At 42.8% G+C, this 17,989-nt stretch overlaps 1 protein-coding gene across 14 annotated transcripts; it reads left to right on the forward strand.

Annotated features, from left to right (window-relative positions):
* Positions 1–7,276: 7,276 nt before the first annotated feature.
* Hnrnph3 (heterogeneous nuclear ribonucleoprotein H3) lies at positions 7,277–17,860 on the forward strand. 14 transcript variants are annotated; one of them, XM_075980111.1, is made up of 10 exons: positions 7,277–7,416; positions 12,783–12,917; positions 13,408–13,546; positions 14,060–14,244; positions 14,678–14,764; positions 14,931–15,046; positions 15,866–16,001; positions 16,263–16,343; positions 16,529–16,621; positions 16,720–17,860. In XM_075980111.1, exons 2-10 carry the CDS (start codon positions 12,806–12,808, stop codon positions 16,794–16,796), a joined length of 1,026 nt encoding a protein of 341 aa, XP_075836226.1. In that variant the 5' UTR covers positions 7,277–7,416; positions 12,783–12,805; the 3' UTR covers positions 16,797–17,860. The 14 variants fall into 14 exon arrangements, with proteins under 14 accessions (XP_075836226.1, XP_075836231.1, XP_075836237.1 ...); XM_075980116.1 differs by having other exon boundaries at positions 14,060–14,199; XM_075980109.1 differs by having other exon boundaries at positions 7,299–7,435.
* The last annotated feature ends 129 nt before the right edge of the window (positions 17,861–17,989 follow it).

A 17,989-nucleotide genomic window follows, 5' to 3' on the forward strand; every position in this document is an offset into this window, starting at 1 on the left:
CCCTGCACACAAAACTCAACTCCAAATGGATCAAGGACCTCAACATAAGGCCAAATACCTTGAATCTGATGGAAGAGAAAGAGAATAGTGTTGAACTCTTGGCACAGAAAAAGACTTTCTGTACAGAACACCAATAGCACAGGCACTAAGATCAATAATAAATGAGACCTCATGAAACTGAAGAGCGTCTGTAAGTGGCAAAGAACAGCATCAGTCATAAAAAGTGGCAGCCTAAAGAATTGGAAGAGATCTTTACCAACTACACATCCATTTAATATCTAAAATATGTGAAGAACTTTTAAAAAAGGACATCAAAAGAACAAATAACCTAATTAAAAATGGGGCACAAAACTAAACAGTTCTCAAAAGAGGAAACACAAATGACTGAGAAACGCTCAAGGAATGTTCAACATTAGTCATCAGGGAAATGCAAATTAAAGCTACTTTGAGATTTCGGAATGTATCCAAGTTAGTATGGCCAAGAGCAGTAAGACAATTGACAACTCCTGCCTGTGAGGACATGAGGTAAAAGACTCATCCATTTCTGGTGGGAGTGCAAACTTGTACAGCCACTATGAGAATCAGTGTGGTGGTTCCTCGGGAAGCTGAGAATAGATTTACCTCAAGATCCAGCTCTACCACTCCTGGGCATCTCCCCAAAGGACTCCACGTCCTACTACAGAGACCCTCGCTCATTCATGTTCACTGCTGCTCCATTCATAACAGCCAGAAATTGGAAACTGTCTAGATGTCCATCAGCTGATAATGAAAATGCTGTACATTTACACAGTGGAATATTATTCAGGCATTTTTTTTAAAAAAAAATCATGAAATTTGCAGTAAATGGGTGGAACTAGCAAAATATCACCCGAAGTGAGGTAGCCTAGACCCAAAAAGACAGATATTGTATATATATTCTCTTATATGTGGGCATTAGCTTTTTTTTTTTTTTTGAGGGGGTAGTTTCAAGACAGAGTTTCTCTATGTAGCCTTGGCTGTCCTGGAACTCACTTTTTTTTTTTAAAGATTTATTTATTTATTATGTATACAACATCCCTTCCATGCATGTTTGTATGCCAGAAGAGGGCACCAGATCTCATTATAGGTAGTTGTGAGCCACCATGTGGTTGCTGGGAATTGAACTCAGGACCTCTGGAAGAGCAATCAGTGCTCTTAACCTCTGAGCCATCTCTCCAGCCCCTGGAACTCACTTTTTAGACCAAGTTGGTCTCCTACCTCTGCCTCCTGAGTGCTGGGATTAAAGACATGCGTCACCACCATCCAGCTGCTTTTAAGCTTTTGATTGGCATACTACAATCTGTATAATCACAGAAGTTAGGTATGGAGTAAAGAACTAGGGGAAAGGGCACAGTCTCCAAAGGAAGGGGAACATAATATGTAGTTATGAAAGACAGAGAGAGACTGGAACGAGAGTTTTAAATGGAGAGAGACAGGGAGCAATTAACATTAAAGGCCGTGGTTTGAAGGGTCATATGGAAACCTACTACAGTAGAAGCTTCTTAAAATATATGCAGATAGGAAAGAAATCGAAATGGTTTTGCCAAATATAGGGGAGACAAAAGATGCCAGGTCTCCTGGAACCGGAGTTACTGTGGTTACGGGAGTCAGGTGTGGGTCTTCCGGAGGTGCCGCCAGTGATCTTAACCACCGAGCTTTCTCTGGTGTATGTGTTGGGGGATGCGTGTGCTGGCCATGCAATGTGTGTAGAGGTCAGAGGACAACTTGTGAGAGGTGGTTCTCTCTGTCCACCTGTAGGTCCCAGGGATCAAACTCAGCTTAGCTTGGTGGCTGGTACCTTACCCAATGAGCCATCTCACTAGTCCTCAACACATTATTTAAGACATAGTACTAAAAAGTCTCTCCTGGGGCTGGAGAGATGGTTGTTCTTTTAGAGGATTCAGATTCGATTCCCAGCACCCATATGGTGGCTCACAACAGTCTGTAACTCCACCTATCTGGCTTCCTTGGGCACCAGGCACACAAGCGATGTACGAGCATATGTGCAGGAAAACAACCATACATATAAAATAACATCAAATGAAAAATTAAGTCTCTACTGATTTCACTATCTAGTAGGTTTACATAAATGAAACCAAATTTATTAACAATGCTATGAAGAAACACACATGAGACATGGTAGAACTTCAGTTATCTACATTTCAATTTCTCTTTTTTTAATTTGTTTTATTTATTGTGTATACAGTATTCCATCTGCATGTTTTCTTGCACACCAGAAGAGAGCATCGGATCTCATTATAAATGGTTGTGAGCCACAATGTAGTTGCTGGGAATTGAACTCAGGACCTTTGGAAGAGCAGTAAACTGCTCTTAACCTCTGAGTCATCTCTCCAGCCACAATTTCTCTTCTTTTTTGTTTTTTTCAAGACAGGGTCTCACTATGTAGCCCTGGATGTCCTCCTCTATAAGCCAGACTGGCCTTGAACTCAGAGATCTGCCTGCCTCAGCCTCCCAAGTGCTGGGATTAAAGGCATACACCACCATGCCTGGCTTAAAAGTTTCAGTTTCTAATTTTTATCCTAACAGCCCAAATAAGAGATTGAGAAACTGAGGTTCTGAAAAAGTTAACTGGCAGCTGCTGGGTAACTGTGAAGGACTAGATTGGAACTCAGGCCTCCCATTCCCTGATTAGGAAGGTTAAAGTTTTCCATTGATTTACCAAAGTAAAAGAAAAGCATTACATTATGTCCAATTATTCTTTAAATCCTTTGTGAGTTGGGGAGATGGCTCAGTGGGTTGGAGGCTTGCTACACAAGGTTGAGGACCTGAGCTCCCAACCCTAGCACCTATGCATGTGTTTAGTAGGTCTCAGTTATGCATGTGCGCACGTGCACACACACACACATACCAATACACATATACTAACTTTGCTGGATTCTGGTAAAAATGAATTAAGGCCTCTACCGCTAAGTGTAACTATCATTACTGTTTTTACATGAAAAAAAACATAGGTACATATACATGAAACCTGTATTTATGTCTACCCCTAAAAGCTTTAAAACAGGGCTAGAGAAATGGCTCAGCAGTGAAGAGTGCTCCCTGCCCTCGAAGAGGACCAGGGTTTGATACCCAGAAGCCACATTAGGTGGCTCACAACTGCCTGTAACTCCAGCTCCATGGGATCCAATGCCTTCTGGCCTCTGAGAGCCCCTGTGAGTGCACAGCGCACAGAGACTGATGCAGACATTTCACACACACACATATACCTAAATCTTGAAGAAGTAGGGCTGGTGCTACACACTTGCCAATAAACAGCTCACGGGGATTGAATCCGTAGAATGGAGACTGCAGAGGAGCCTGGGCTGTGTAACACGTCTCAAAAAGCGGCACACACCCAAAACTAGAAAATCGGGTTGAGAAAAATGGTCTATGAATTTTCTATACAGTCACCCACTTACATATTCTAATAGCCACTGTGGTGATTCACCTTTTCTGCCACCACGCCCCCTTTGGCTCCCACAGTAATCACTGGAGCAGAATCAATGTTCAGCACTTGGAACTATTGTCAAAACTTAGTTGGGAGAGGTAGTTGAAAATATAGCTCATCAGGCAGAGTGCTTGCCTTGCAAGCATAAAGACCTGAGTCTGAGCCCATGTAAAAGAGACCAGACATGGGGCAGAGACAGGAGACTCTGCGGGCTCTCTGGCCAGCTAGCCTACGTGGGCAAACCCCAGGCCAGTGAGAGACTCTGTCTATTAAGAGGTGTTTGGGGGCAGCTGAGAGGGCTCAGCAGGTATAGGCACTTGCTGCTAAGCCTAACACCCTACCACATGGTAGGAGAGAACTGACCCCTGAAAGCTGTCCTCTGACCTTCACACCTGCAGTGCACACACACACACAATATATATATTAAAAAGAAAAGATGCTAGTGGCCTCTTGTACACACAAGCATGGGCACTCTCAAATACAGAGGATGAAGGAGTTAGGGGCCTTCTGCTGTAAGGTTACCATTTGTTTACTTATAATCATACTAGATAAGGCTTTTTGGTTTCCACAGTTTCCAGGGAAGTAATTTAAACAATCTCAAGAATGAAATCTTTGTCCAAAAGCCTTGTCCCGAGAAACAATGATGGCCATCTGAAGGAGGTGGTCACTTTTCTAAAGACACCAGACAGTGAGAACATAAACGGAAGCAGTAGCCTTCACAAAGCCATTTCAGGGTTGCTGGTGCAAGGCCATTAAACACCAATTAGACACAATGCCATCACATTTCTGTGGCTTGTTTTGTTCTTGGTTTGTTTTCATACAGGCAAAATGGTTATGTTAATCCCACGCTAACGATCCTCTGCAGTATTGTTAGGGATATGCGAACATTGACTGTAAGCTACTTTTTAGCTAATGAGCTCGGTCTGCCCCAAGAGAATGCAATCTCTCCATTTCTCTTTCATTTTCACGCAGGCCTTGCATGGAATTTTCCTCTCCTCTTCATTCTGCCAGATTAATACGTGGTCACGTGTGCCTCGCATTGTTTTCCTCTGGGAGGCTAGGAACTTCATTTCCTCCTCCTGCTTCATCCTTTCTCTCATTTTAAACTGTAACCAAAATCCTCTTCGGGGATCCCTCTGGTCTCCCCAAAAGGGAAGGAGAGCCCAAAAGGGAAGGAGAGGGAAAGAGAGGGGTGGCAGAGAGATGGGGGAAAGGGAGGGAATGGGGAAAAAAAGAGGGGAGATCAAGAAAGCAGCTGGGAGCCCTGAGTTGTAACCGTCTCCATGGAAACAATTCCTTAGCGACCAGTCTGGAAACAGTTCTGTAGGCATCACTGGGGCAGCGCGGTCCAATTGCACCAACCCTCACTAACAGGGGTCAGATGGGTGGGGGAGGAATAGGATTCTTTTCTTACCCAGTAAACTAAGACGCTAATAAAAATTACAGTTACCACCCTATAGAGCATCTTTAGACTAGAAGATTCCTACTTTCTGTAATAAACAGGCAAAAGGCCTTCTAAATTTTTATAGTGTTTGTAAAGAGTGCTCATCATAAAGAAATTATGGGGAAAAATACCTCCAAAAGAAATATCACCATTGGGTGGAAAAGTCAGACATCAGAATCAGGAGAATGATCTGAGGATTGTCGCCCATAACCACACAAGTGTGTACAAAAAACGCCAAATTCATTTGGGTTGCAAGTACATTGACTTTTAGGTGAAGAAAGGGGATTACAGGATTCCACCTACCAAATTGGGCTGGAAGAATAAAGAAGCCATGTAATTTAAACCCATGGAAGGAAGGCCCAGAGGAGAATTCATCCGAAGTGTGGAGCTGGGAGTTTTGCTAAAAACCAATTACATTTTAAAGGGAGAACATGCTTTAGGTCCTAACTTCAATCCCCAGCTATTAAAGGAAAGGGAAGACTTTAGGGGGTTTATAGTAACAATAGGATAACCAAGTTTCTGCAAGTCTCCAACCAATAAACTTCCTTGTAACCACAAAAAAAGGGTTTAGACCTAAGTCACTCGGCTCTATCCCTTCCGCAACTCTTTTCCCTGTTCTGGGATTAGGAACGGCATCTGTGAAATGAGGACCACATTTTAGAGCAATAGAGACACAGTTGTGTGGAGGGTAGAAGGGTCAGGAGTTCAAGGACACCCTTAACTACACAAGAACAACGACAATGAATTGTTTACCATGCCTAGCTCCAGTGAAGCTCTTAATAAATCCCAGGTATTATGGATTCTGTAACATCTTTTGGTTTTCCTGTCTGTAATTATAACAACACTGCCCCCCCTTTCCCTGAGGAATATTTTGGGTTAAACCAGTAGAGCACTAGAGACATTTAAGTACTCTGAAGCCGAATGGAAACTGAAATGAGTCCGAACAGTCTCTGCACTCCGGTGAGTCTCTGCTGATGCAACCAGACCAAATCAGACCGAGTTAGAAAAAGCCCAGGCCTAATGGATGAAAACGTTCCCCTGAATGATTTCCCAGTCCCCCAGAGAGGAGACGGGAAAGGAAGACCAGAAAACCACATGTCTGTTTTCTGGGTGCAGTTTAAGTCCCCTGTGGGAGTGGTCGTGAGCATCTCTGAGGGAGAGGTCATCACTTGGTGGGCTGAGATGCAGCAGGGTTTGGAGAGAAGGGGGAGGGGGCTTAGGATGGAGCTTCCACCCAAACATTCCAGATTCTTTGGATATATGGATGCCAGGGTCAGGGTCTGGGGGGAAGCTTCCACCCGAATATTTTCCATACCAGAAACTAAATAATTGGCCTCCTGGCTCCAGTCTAAACACACACACATCTCATGGTAAATAAAATCCATCCTACACTGCTAATGTCCCCCACCGCGACGAGCCCAACTCCACTCCTAATGGGCTTACCAGTGTCTTTAGCACCAAGAAATCTTTGAAGAGCACACGGAAGGTGACTACAAGGTACCCCCTTCACATTTACAACCTTAACTGGTCCTGCCTGACTGCTGACTAAGATCATCCTCTTTGCCCATTAACTTGCTTTGTTCTAAGTCTCTTACCCCACGATAGCTCTCTACCTTCCCACAGATTTTTTTTTTTTGATGTGCCATTTGTGTTAAAACTTAAAAGGTCATAAATGTGTCATGAGGAACCTTGGTAGCAGCATGGAACCCCCAAAGTGTTTCGTAGCTAATTTTCAGGAACATCAAACTTTATATAGTAAACGAAGACAACTGCCACGAGCCACTGAGCTGTCACTGGGCTTAATGACGAGAAAAATTAAACATGGCAGGTAGGAAGGCAATCAAGAAGTCAAAGCTGGTTGGGCTAGGCAGGAGAGCAAAACCCCAGGCTGGGACCGAAATCCTGCTGGGCGTCTTTTTAACTTTGCAGGCGAAACATCCTTTTTTTTTTCTGGTTACGTAACGCAAACATGGTGGAAGAGAAAAGCCTTTCCCTGGTTTTTGGGGTGCAGAACCACGTGGCTCCCTCCACGCAGGGCAAGGGCGGGCCTTTACGGGATGTATCCTCAGGGAAGCAAGAAAGCGCCTTAGCAAACCGCGACGCCACGGTTCCTCAGAACCCACGCACGTCCTCCGGTGGGAGGAACAAAAGCGAACTCTGAGGATCTGACGGCTGACTGGGAAACCAGAGAGCTACAGAGTGGCCGCCGCAGCCAGGCGACCCCTAGTGCGCGCTTCGCCCCGCCCCCGCCGAGACCGGCCTGTCAGTCGAGTCTCGCGAGAGCGGCGCGGCCGGCCCGTGAGCTCCGCCCCGCCCCCTCCTCCTCGCTCGCTCCCTCCCATCCCCCCTCGCCAGTGTCTGTGCTGCGCAGCTCCCTACGCGGTCGTAGCCGCCGCGGACGGTTGGGAGGGAGAGGCTGTTGTCGGGAGCGCCACCCGCTGACTAAGCGGCCGTGCCTGCCCGCCCGCCGCGACCGTCGGAGTCGGCGTTACTAGCGCCCCACAGGGTATCTGAAGTAGAAGGGGGTAGGTTGGACCGGTAGGTGCCGAGAGCGGAGTCGGGAGAAGGCCGAGGAGTCCGGGAGCCGGTGAGGGAGCGTGGCGTCGGCTGGCCTCTGGGGCTGTCTGCCTCCGGGAGGAAGGGCCGGCGCCGCGCTCTCCAGCCGCTCGCCCGCTCTCCCCGCCGCTCGGCTGCCGCCATCTTGGGGTCTGTAGCTGTCGGGTCGCCTTCCCGCCTTTCCCCGCTCGGGCTACTTTGTCGTCTTCAGCTCCGGAAAGTGTTGGGAAGGCCGGGGGTCCTGTGTGGGCTTGGGGCGGGGGGAGGGCGAGCTCTCCGGTAGGGATGAGGGTGGGAGAGCTCGGCGAGCAAGGACGGCGGGGCGGCGGGACGCGCTCCCGGTGGAAATGGCGCCCGGCGCGGCCCGGCCTCCCACAGCGGCCTCCGTCCTCCGTGGCCTCGAAGGGACTACCTGGGCTGGCGGGGCGGCTAGTGACTGCTGACGCAGATCCCCGGGATGAGACAGGTGGAGCCGGGGGAAGGCGAAGCCAATGGCGGCGCGGGCGATCCTCTGGCAGATGCAGGACAAAGGCGGACACGGTGGTCCTTTGTAATCCCGCCGCTCGGTGGCCGAGGCCTTTTCTCCCGGCCTTGCCGAGAGCCGGAGGCGGGGCGTCCCCCTAGTTCTCTGGTCTCTAGGGCAAGCTAGGTAAACGGAAAGTCTCCGGGAGGAGGGAAAGGATGCTTAGCCGGCCTTTGTAGTCCAGCTTTGGAGCTGCGGAAAGAGTACGTACACGTCGCCAAAGGATTTTTTTTTCCACATTAGATGTTTACCAAGACCTTAATTTTGTAAGAGAATGAGTGATTTAGGATGAAATGAGTGTGTTTCAAGTAGGCCGGGTCCGGGTGAACTACGGGACTGCTTTTAGGCCAGGGTGGCTAGTTCAGCAACGTTGTTCTCCGAGAGCTGTGTTTTGTGTCGACTTGTAATTAAAGCCGGAAATCAGCTATATTTGTTTTCATTTGATGGCTAGGCATGTTTAGAACAAAGTGTCGAACTGTGATGTTTTGAACCAAAATAATGGTCTGCATGTTTTGGGTCCTTAAATCAGAACTGTGTCGGTGATTTCCATTGAAGATGGGTTAAAAAGGAAAAAAGAATATCCTGGACCTGAAAGTTAGCTTGCAGTAGTGCCCATGCCACCTGGAATAGGCAGATCCTTAATGGCCTTTGAAAAATCAAAGGACTCAGATCCGATTGGAAAGAACTAAGTAATATGCCCACATTTTCTTTATTGGATTGCATTATAAACAATTTTTTGTTGTTTGAGAGAGGCTCTTGATAGTAGCTTGCAACTGGATATGTACAGGAGGCTGCCCTCTAACTCTGAGTCTCCTGCCTCTGCTTACAAGATGGTTTTGTTGTTTTGAGATAGAGTCCCTGTGGACTGCTGCTGGCCTGGAGATTCGAGGATGTTGATGTTTCTGCCTCCAGCTGCTGGGATGGCAGCTATGAGCCACCACACTGTTTATAACATCCATTAACTTCTGTTTAAAGTGGTATTCTGTGGACTTTGGTGTATCTCTAGTGTCAGACTACCACAGCTCAGTTTAAAAAACACTTTACCATTTCAAAAAGATGTACGGACTAACAGTCATTCCATATGCTGACCTGTTCTATTTCAGTCACAGATCGTGTTTATTTTTTTATAGATTTTTGTGTTCTTGGTATAAAACTGGAATAGTATGTAGTCTTTTGTGACTGAAATTTTTGCTTTCTTTAGGAAGTTGTATTTAAAGTCTCAAAAAGTTGGCTTCATTTTAACTGCTAGTATTTTCAATTGGTACTAACACTTGGAGGTTTTCTGATAGTGTTTCCCTGCTTACCCAGGCCAGCCTGGGATTCTTGGGCTCAAACCACCCTTCTGCTTTAGCATCCATCCACTGTAGGTGGACCATAGGCAAGGGGCTGCATCTGTGACGCTCTTGGATTTGGGGGTAGTGTAACTCAGGTTGGTCTCCCTGTCTCAAGGTCTAGAACAGAATTAGGGGCCTGAGAACGCTGGGCTCCCTAAAGCAGATAGTAGTTAGCAAAGAAAGGTTGGAGTGGAGTAGTCTAAGTAGTGAACAGTTGCACAACCTCTGAAAGCTTTATTAAGGTCTCAGAACAAATTGCCCATAATGTTTTCGTAGGATTCTAGACTTGAGTTTAAAGGTATGTTACAGCAAGGCAGTTTCCTGTCTTCTGACTTGGAGTGGAATGTCACCCTGGGAGATAGTTTGGTCCAAATCGTGTTGGCTTTTCCAGTAAAATTCTGTTAATTGAAGTCAAGAACTGATGAATAAAAGTTTTCCTATAACCTCCACATTACACTGAAGTATGAGTGTATACTAGCACATACACAGATTAAAGTAGTTGTTTATGGTTTTCAGATACAGTTGAGGTTTTGTGGAGCATCTTGTTGGTTTTACAGCAGTGGTTCTCAGTGGGTTCACTGATACCATTGGAAAATACAGGTGTTTAAAATTCATAACAGAAACAAAATTACAGTTATGAAGTAGCAGCAAAAGTAATTTTATAGTTTATGAGAACCTGTATCAAAGGGTCGAAGCATTAGGAAGGTTGAGAACCACTTCTTTACAGGGTCCATAAACTCTAATAGTCAAAGGTGAATTTTTAGCTGAAGCAGATTAGAACTACATAATATAAATATTCTTGTAAAACACAGCAGTGGGTGCCAATACCTCACTTGCCTACTGCTGGTTTGTTTTGGTTTTTTCAAGATAGGGTTTCTATGTGTAGTCCTGGCTGTCCTGGAACTCACAAGAGATCTGCCAGCCTCTGCCTCCTGAGTGCTGGGATTAAAGGCACACACGGCCATCACCACTGCCGCCCAGCAGTTAATGCTGTATTTTATAGTGAATACCAGGCTCAGAAATGCAATGTTTTAAGTAGCCATCGAATGGCAGATAAGTGAGCCATTCAACCCCATGATGCCTTTTTTTTTTTTTTGATAGTCTCACTATGTGAACTTGGCTGACTTTGAACTCAGAGCCTGCTAATGTCTCCCAGATGCTGGGATCAAAGACATGTGTCACCATGTAGGGCCTCATGCTTTCTTTTAAATCAAGTGCACTGAGAATTACTTATAATGTCAATTTTTAAATTGTGTTTTCGCCATTTTGGTTCTGTCAAGAGTGGCACCTTCCACGGGCTTTGCTTTAAAGATGGGCCTAGATTTTCTTTCAGCGGGGTTTGAGGCTCAGTCACTAGTACACACAAAACAGAAATGCTGATGATATACACATTAATAACCACTGGAATAGAAATTAAACATTGTCTTTAATACATGTATTATTGGGGGAAGGGTGTTTAGAATGTAATCCAAAGGTTGACACATGATAGACATTTACTCTATCATTGAACTATATCCTTGGGTTCGTTGATGCATGAATTTTAGAAATTTACACCCCCACCCCGGTTTTTGGTGACAGTTTTTCTGTGTAGCCCTGGCTGTCCCGTATATCAGGCTGACCTTGAACTTACAAACCCACCACCTCTGCCTCCAAAGTGTGCCACTATGCCAAGTTCTAAAATACCTTTTTGTTTTGTGTTTTTCCCTCCAAGACAGGGTCTCACAATTGTAGCCCTGGCTGTCCTGGAACTCACTGTGTAGACCAAGCTGAGTTCAAATTCAGAAATCTGCCTAACTTTTCCACCCCTCAACCACCACTCCATTCCATATCCCTGCCTCCCCCTCCCCCAACTCACTCCTTCCTTCCTTCTTCAAAGACAGAGTATAGCCTTGAATTCCTGAATGTCTTGCCTCAGCCTCCCAGGGCTAGGGTTGTAGGAGTAAGTGTGCTGCCATTTGATTTTAAGAAAATTAGAATTGTTAACTCTGTAGATGCTGCCTCTAACAGATGATATGGAATTAACCATTAGTGAATGGTGTTGATATACCGTCAGCCTAAAGGAATCAAGTGAAAAAAATTGTTTTGTTGACGGGAGGAGGTGGTGAGGGAAAGATTGGAATATTCAGGTGAGTAGGATTCCTGCAGCTGTGTAGTGAAATAAGCAAGGACTGGTAAGTTTTTCCACAGCTGCGGAACTTCTGCATTAGTCTCTAAAGTATTCTGGAATTTTACAAGGAAAGTAGCTGCCTCTAGGGGAGGTTTTGTGTGTGTGTCTTGGGGGATGGAAGGGGCTTCATGCTGTGCTTTTTAAGTGCCCTATGAGTGTCACTGTGTTAAATCTGCTTAACTAAAAATGTTAAGAGGATGAGCATAACATGGAGTGGTGACACTTCCCTTTAGTTTCTTTTTTTTTTTTTTTTTTTTTTTTTTTTTTTTTTTTTTTTTTTTTCGAGACAGGGTTTCTCTGTGGTTTTGGAGCCTGTCCTGGAACTAGCTCTTGTAGACCAGGCTGGTCTCGAACTCACAGAGATCCACCTGCCTCTGCCTCCCGAGTGCTGGGATTAAAGGTGTGCGCCACCACACCCGGCTTCCCTTTAGTTTCTGCACTGGGGCTGAGAGGCAGGCAGGCAGGCATCTGTGATTCAAAACCAGACTGGTTCTTGGTCACCCTGTCTTAAAATCCCCCCACCCACCCACCAAAAAAAGATGTTGAAAGGTACTCATCTGAGTGTTTGTTGAAACAGTTTCCTTATAGTCCCAGCTGGTCTCAAACTCAAAATCCTGCCTTAACTCCCGAGTACTGAGATCTTGGGCATGTACCATCTATCATATTCCACATAGCATTTGGGTTTCAGCAGTGTTTTTCCTTGTTTTCTTTTGTTTTTGAGATAGGGTCTTGTAGTGCCCTCCAATTGCTGGTGTAGTCAAAGATGACCTTGAGGTCCACCTAGCTACTGTGGTTTTTTTTTAAATGCTCAAATCTCAATATGAATAGATGACTATATTATATATAGATGACTATATTATATACACCTTTTATGTGATTATTTTTAAACATTTTGCAGTTGTTGGGCTGGTGACTCGGGTAATCTTAGCACTCATAGCTATTGGTACACTGACACCCTGTCTGCAAAACAAAGCAAAAAAAAATCCGGTAGCTTTGGGTCAATATTGAAGCCTGAAAAGTTAAAAAAAAAAAAAAAGTGAGTGGACTGTGGAAAAGGTGTGTTACAACAAATTTTACTCTGGTGGTTCAGCGTTGTTTGGTAGGTGAGGGGTGAGTTTCATTACCTTTCCCTGCCCCACCCCAAAGTAGAGTTTTTATAATAGAGTATTCTGTTGCTGATTGTTGTAGGAATTGCATGCATGCATTCCTCACTGTGACACTTGAGAGGTGTTCAAATCTTGGTAAGAGGGTGTTGTGATTGACTGCTTTTATGTGCTTGTTTATTTTCATAGCATTTAAATCAAGCGATATTGAAATGGATTGGGTTATGAAACATAATGGTCCAAATGACGCTAGTGATGGGACAGTGCGACTTCGAGGACTGCCATTTGGTTGCAGCAAAGAGGAAATAGTTCAGTTCTTTCAAGGTACCTCTAGTACTAGTCAAAGTTTAGTAGTATTTTAACTGTATGTGTTTTTTATTAGATGGTTTTTAATTTATAAAACTCGTTTGATTTTGGAACTAAATTTTGTGGTAATCTGGGTTATATAATAAAATGAGAACTGTGCTCCAGTTAATATTCCATAGAGAATGTATAGGCTATGTAAACATTGATTAATGTACAGTATAGTTAACTGAGAATAACTATGGTGACATGGGCTATGAGTTATCATTGGGAGCACAGTTAAATATGTAGTTTTTCATGTAGTGGGCTTTTAGAAGTATAATTTTAAGACACTGGTCACAGAAAATATTTAATCCAATGATACTTGAAAAATATTCCATTTGTATTATGGGGTGATGGGAAACTTCGCGTTTTGTTTTGTTTTGACTTGTTTTAAATATTTGATTCAGATGGGAATGTTTCAGCCTTTAACACTGTTCCCCTTGATGGGGTATTTGTCCTTGGGTTAAAGGGTTGGAAATCGTGCCAAATGGGATAACATTGACGATGGACTACCAGGGGAGAAGCACAGGGGAGGCCTTCGTGCAGTTTGCTTCAAAGGAGATAGCAGAAAATGCTCTGGGGAAACACAAGGAAAGAATAGGGCACAGGTGGGGATGGAGAGTTTGGGATGGTGTTAAATTTTTATTTTTGGGGGTTGTGGGTCACTATTGCTTAAATGGGGGGGTAACCATAACATTTTCTGGGGGTAGTTTTAAAGAATTGATAATTACCTAAATTTAACATGGAAACTACAGATTTGGGTGGGGAATTAATGCTAATAGTTTAAATTAAAATTAGATTATCTGTTTCCATTTCTTTGTAGGGTGTTGTTAAATTTGTTTTTGTATAATCACCTGTTTTTCTTACATATCTATCTTGTACTAAAGGAAACAAACTAAAAATATATTCATAATTCAGTGTTTTCAAATGACTCATTTGTCTATGTAAAACGTAAATATTTAATTATTTAAGTTTGTAGGTGTAAAAATGTTACCTTATGGCTTATTTAGGCAATTTAAATTGGGTTATGTACCTAGATATAGACACTGCATTTTGCCCAGTATCTAATTACTCTCTAATATATCCACGCTGAAACATATACTTTAACCCTTTTAAAATAGGTACATTGAGATCTTCAGGAGTAGCAGGAGTGAAATCAAAGGATTTTATGATCCACCAAGAAGATTGCTGGGACAGCGACCGGGACCATATGATAGACCAATAGGAGGAAGAGGGGGTTATTATGGAGCTGGGCGTGGAAGTATGTATGACAGAATGCGACGAGGAGGTGATGGATATGATGGTGGTATGTGTATCTAATGAACAAAGGTTCTGTTGTCATTTTCTTGATGTTCCTGACACTTTGTCAAGAAATACAGAAATGGCAGTAATTTCAGTACCTACAAGGTTTTAAAACCTGTTCATGAAATTATGGGATTTACACTGTAAAACTTGATTGATGCACATATTAACACCTAGAAAATGTAATGTAGAAATGAAAGTAAAGATAACTGGCATGTTTCTTCTTGGCATAAAGATGAAATTTGGTTTTCATGTTATGTTTGAATTTATCCTGTGGTTATTTTCATTTCCATCAAGGGTTAACTACTTTCCTCATGTGCAGTAAGCTGCAAACATCAATGAAGAAGCTAAAATTATTGACTACAAAATGACTTTGTAAATTAGCTTACAAAATAAATTACTCAGGATGGTATTTCTTTTTTCTTTTATTTGCACAGGCTATGGAGGTTTTGATGACTATGGTGGCTATAATAATTATGGCTATGGAAATGATGGCTTTGATGACAGGATGAGAGATGGAAGAGGTAAACTAAGAATATTGTCATGCTGAAGTGAATTGTATTGTTTCCTTAGTAAGCTTCCAGTAGTAATTAGGCAACTTTAATAAGCTAATGGAAACTTGTGTCGTTTCACTGGCTTATAGATTTATATGTATATACTTACCTGAACCCACGATGGTTTATAATCTAGGCATGGGAGGACATGGCTACGGTGGAGCTGGTGATGCAAGTTCAGGTTTCCATGGTGGTCATTTTGTGCACATGAGAGGGCTGCCTTTTCGTGCGACTGAAAATGATATTGCTAATGTAAGTGTGGTTCATAGTGGGTATTTTTACTTATTATTCTTGGCGGGGAGGTCTCATTGTAGCCCAAACTGGATTAGAATTTAGAAATCCTAACTTGGCTTTGAGCATGTTGGAATGACAGGCAGACACCATGCCTTATCTATTCTATTTGTTAAGATTCAAGCTAGGATTGTCATTTAGTGATAGATTATTTACTTAATATGTACATAGGTGTTTGTGTCCCTTATATACTGACCTATGTGAGATTTTAAGCAGGTTTAAAAAATGCATTAAAAAAAAACTCAGTTCCCAGCACTCAGGAGGCAGAGGCAGGTGGATCTCTGGGAGTTCGAGGCCAGCCTGGTCTACTAGAGCTAGTCCCGGGACAGGCACCAAAGCTACAGAGAAACCCTGTCTGGGAGGTGGGGGGGAGTCAGTCAATCATATAGGAATTTGCCTTTAGCAATAGGGTCTGGAACAACCCCAAACTTCAAGATATTCCTAACCTTGCACATGGAGCCAGTTTCAAATTTTTTTGTTTAAAATTTAGTATTGCCTTACTTTAAAAGCTCCCTGAGTTTAAGGCCAGCCTGGTCTATAAGAGCCAGTTCCAGGACAGTCACCAAAGCTACATAGAGAAACGCTGTCTTGAAGAAGAAAAAATAAAATATAGTCCTCTATGTGAGCCAAATTGACCACCTTTGTAGTAAAGGGTGACACCCTACCTCCACAATGCTGGAGCCCTATAGACTCTCAATAGTTTATTTTAGTGGATTAGGAAAAAAATTATGTGCCTAATTTTAAATAATTGAAATTTAAAATTGAATAACTTTTATTTAGTTCTTCTCACCACTCAATCCAATACGAGTTCATATCGACATTGGAGCTGATGGCAGAGCAACAGGAGAGGCAGATGTAGAGTTTGTGACACATGAAGATGCCGTGGCTGCCATGTCTAAAGATAAAAACAACATGCGTAAGTGGTGTCTTTGGGATGCTTCTGTTTTATAGATGTGTGCAGTTTATAAAATAATTACTTGTTAAAATGCCTGTGGTAGATCTTAGGGCTTAAAATCATTTGACCTAGTAATAATGTCTAGACTTTAATGGATGCCTAAAATAGTCCTTTATGTGTGGATCAGCCGGCTTTTTAAATACTAATTGACCTTTAATTAATATTTGCTCCAATATTCCCTTCTCTACTATTCTTACCTTTTTCCACTCCTCTTTTTTAAAGAACATCGATACATTGAACTCTTCTTGAATTCCACCCCTGGAGGTGGCTCTGGAATGGGAGGCTATGGCAGAGATGGAATGGGTATGTATACTTTTGTATTTGAGACGGGTTCATCCTGCTCTGTAGCCCACGCTGGCCTCACAATCCTCCTGCCTTGGTGCTTTGGCATACCCTTCCCAAACCTGGGTTTATAAACTTTTTAGAATAAGCAGTATTGGCTACTTTGGAAACCGTCCTGTTTGTTTTTTTTTTTTTTAAATGTGCAGATAATCAAGGAGGATATGGATCTGTTGGGAGAATGGGAATGGGGAACAACTACAGTGGAGGATATGGCACTCCTGATGGCTTGGGAGGTTATGGTAAGTCAGGTTTTGTATTGGCAATGTCTTTGACTTAAAATATAAATATGGTGATGTGCATGGACATCTGACAGGTGGTTCTTAAATGTCTTCTTAAGGTCGTGGTGGTGGAGGCGGTGGAGGTTACTATGGGCAAGGTGGAATGAGTGGAGGTGGATGGCGTGGGATGTACTGAAAACACCACCACCAACGTACAAGTCCTAACAACAACATCTGTCTACTAGACTTTCTTACGGATTTAATTTCTTTTGTATTTCAAGAACTTTATAATGACTGAAGGAATGTGTTTTCAAGATATTATTTGGTAAAGCAACAGATTGTGATGGGAAAATCTGTTTTCTGTAGGTTTTATTTGTTGCATACTTTGACTTAATAAATTTTTATATTGAAACCACTGATGTTGCTACTTTTTATATATAGGTACTCTTAAAGATGTGTTGCCTTCATAAGATTTGGGATGATGTATTTTACTGTTAGCTCTACAAAAAGTAGCATGGTGCAATGTGAGTGGACAAGACTGTAAGTCTTAGCACACATCTGGGATGGATAGAGCTTGAGTAGTTAGCTAGCTTTCTTTCCTGGACACCCTGTAAATAAAAAGCCTAAAGATGCATTCAAGTGGCTTCAGGAATATAAGTTCAGTTAATTCTGCATTCTCTTTTCAATCTCATTTATCAAGCATAGCTCTGAATAATTTTGTAAGAGAGGTATCTGGATTCTAAATAGCCAAAATTGTGTTTTGAATTAATTATGAACCCAGGGACATGGGAGTAGTAGTTGAAATTATAGCCCTAGATTTTAAAATCCTCATAGCACTTGCCCAAGATAGCAAAAATGTTTCCAAAATTTGAGTTTGTTGGAGTAACTAAGAATTCTCATTGATGACAGAACTCGGTGTAAATACATGGGTATTTACTATGATAGATGTATTCTTGTGTTTTCAGTTTCTTACCCAAGAAAACAGGGTTTTTAAATTGTGTAAATGACTGCATTTAGGAAAATGTAAAACAATGCTACAGCTGGATTTTGCATCTGGTACTGGTTTTGAGTATTTAAGCTCTGTTTAGCAAGGGAAGGGTGCTTTCTAATCTTATCACTTTGATCAATGTGGCTTTCCCCTAAATTGGCTAATGGATCAGATTGAAACCTGTCAATGTGAACTCAGCTATTGAACTTGTTACTTGTTTTTTGCTAGAAATGTTATTCATTTAATAAATGTCAACATGGGAGAAAAAGGAATGTTGTATGTTCTAGAATGCTTTGTGTCAGTTATTGGTTATAATGTACATTAGTGGAAAGTGTGGTGGCACATGCTTTTAATCCCAGCACTTGGCAGAGGCAAATATTTGGATAGCATGTATGTAATTC

The sequence above is a fragment of the Microtus pennsylvanicus genome, chromosome 7, assembly GCF_037038515.1.
Source record: "Microtus pennsylvanicus isolate mMicPen1 chromosome 7, mMicPen1.hap1, whole genome shotgun sequence".
NCBI classification, from domain to species: domain Eukaryota; kingdom Metazoa; phylum Chordata; class Mammalia; order Rodentia; family Cricetidae; genus Microtus; species Microtus pennsylvanicus.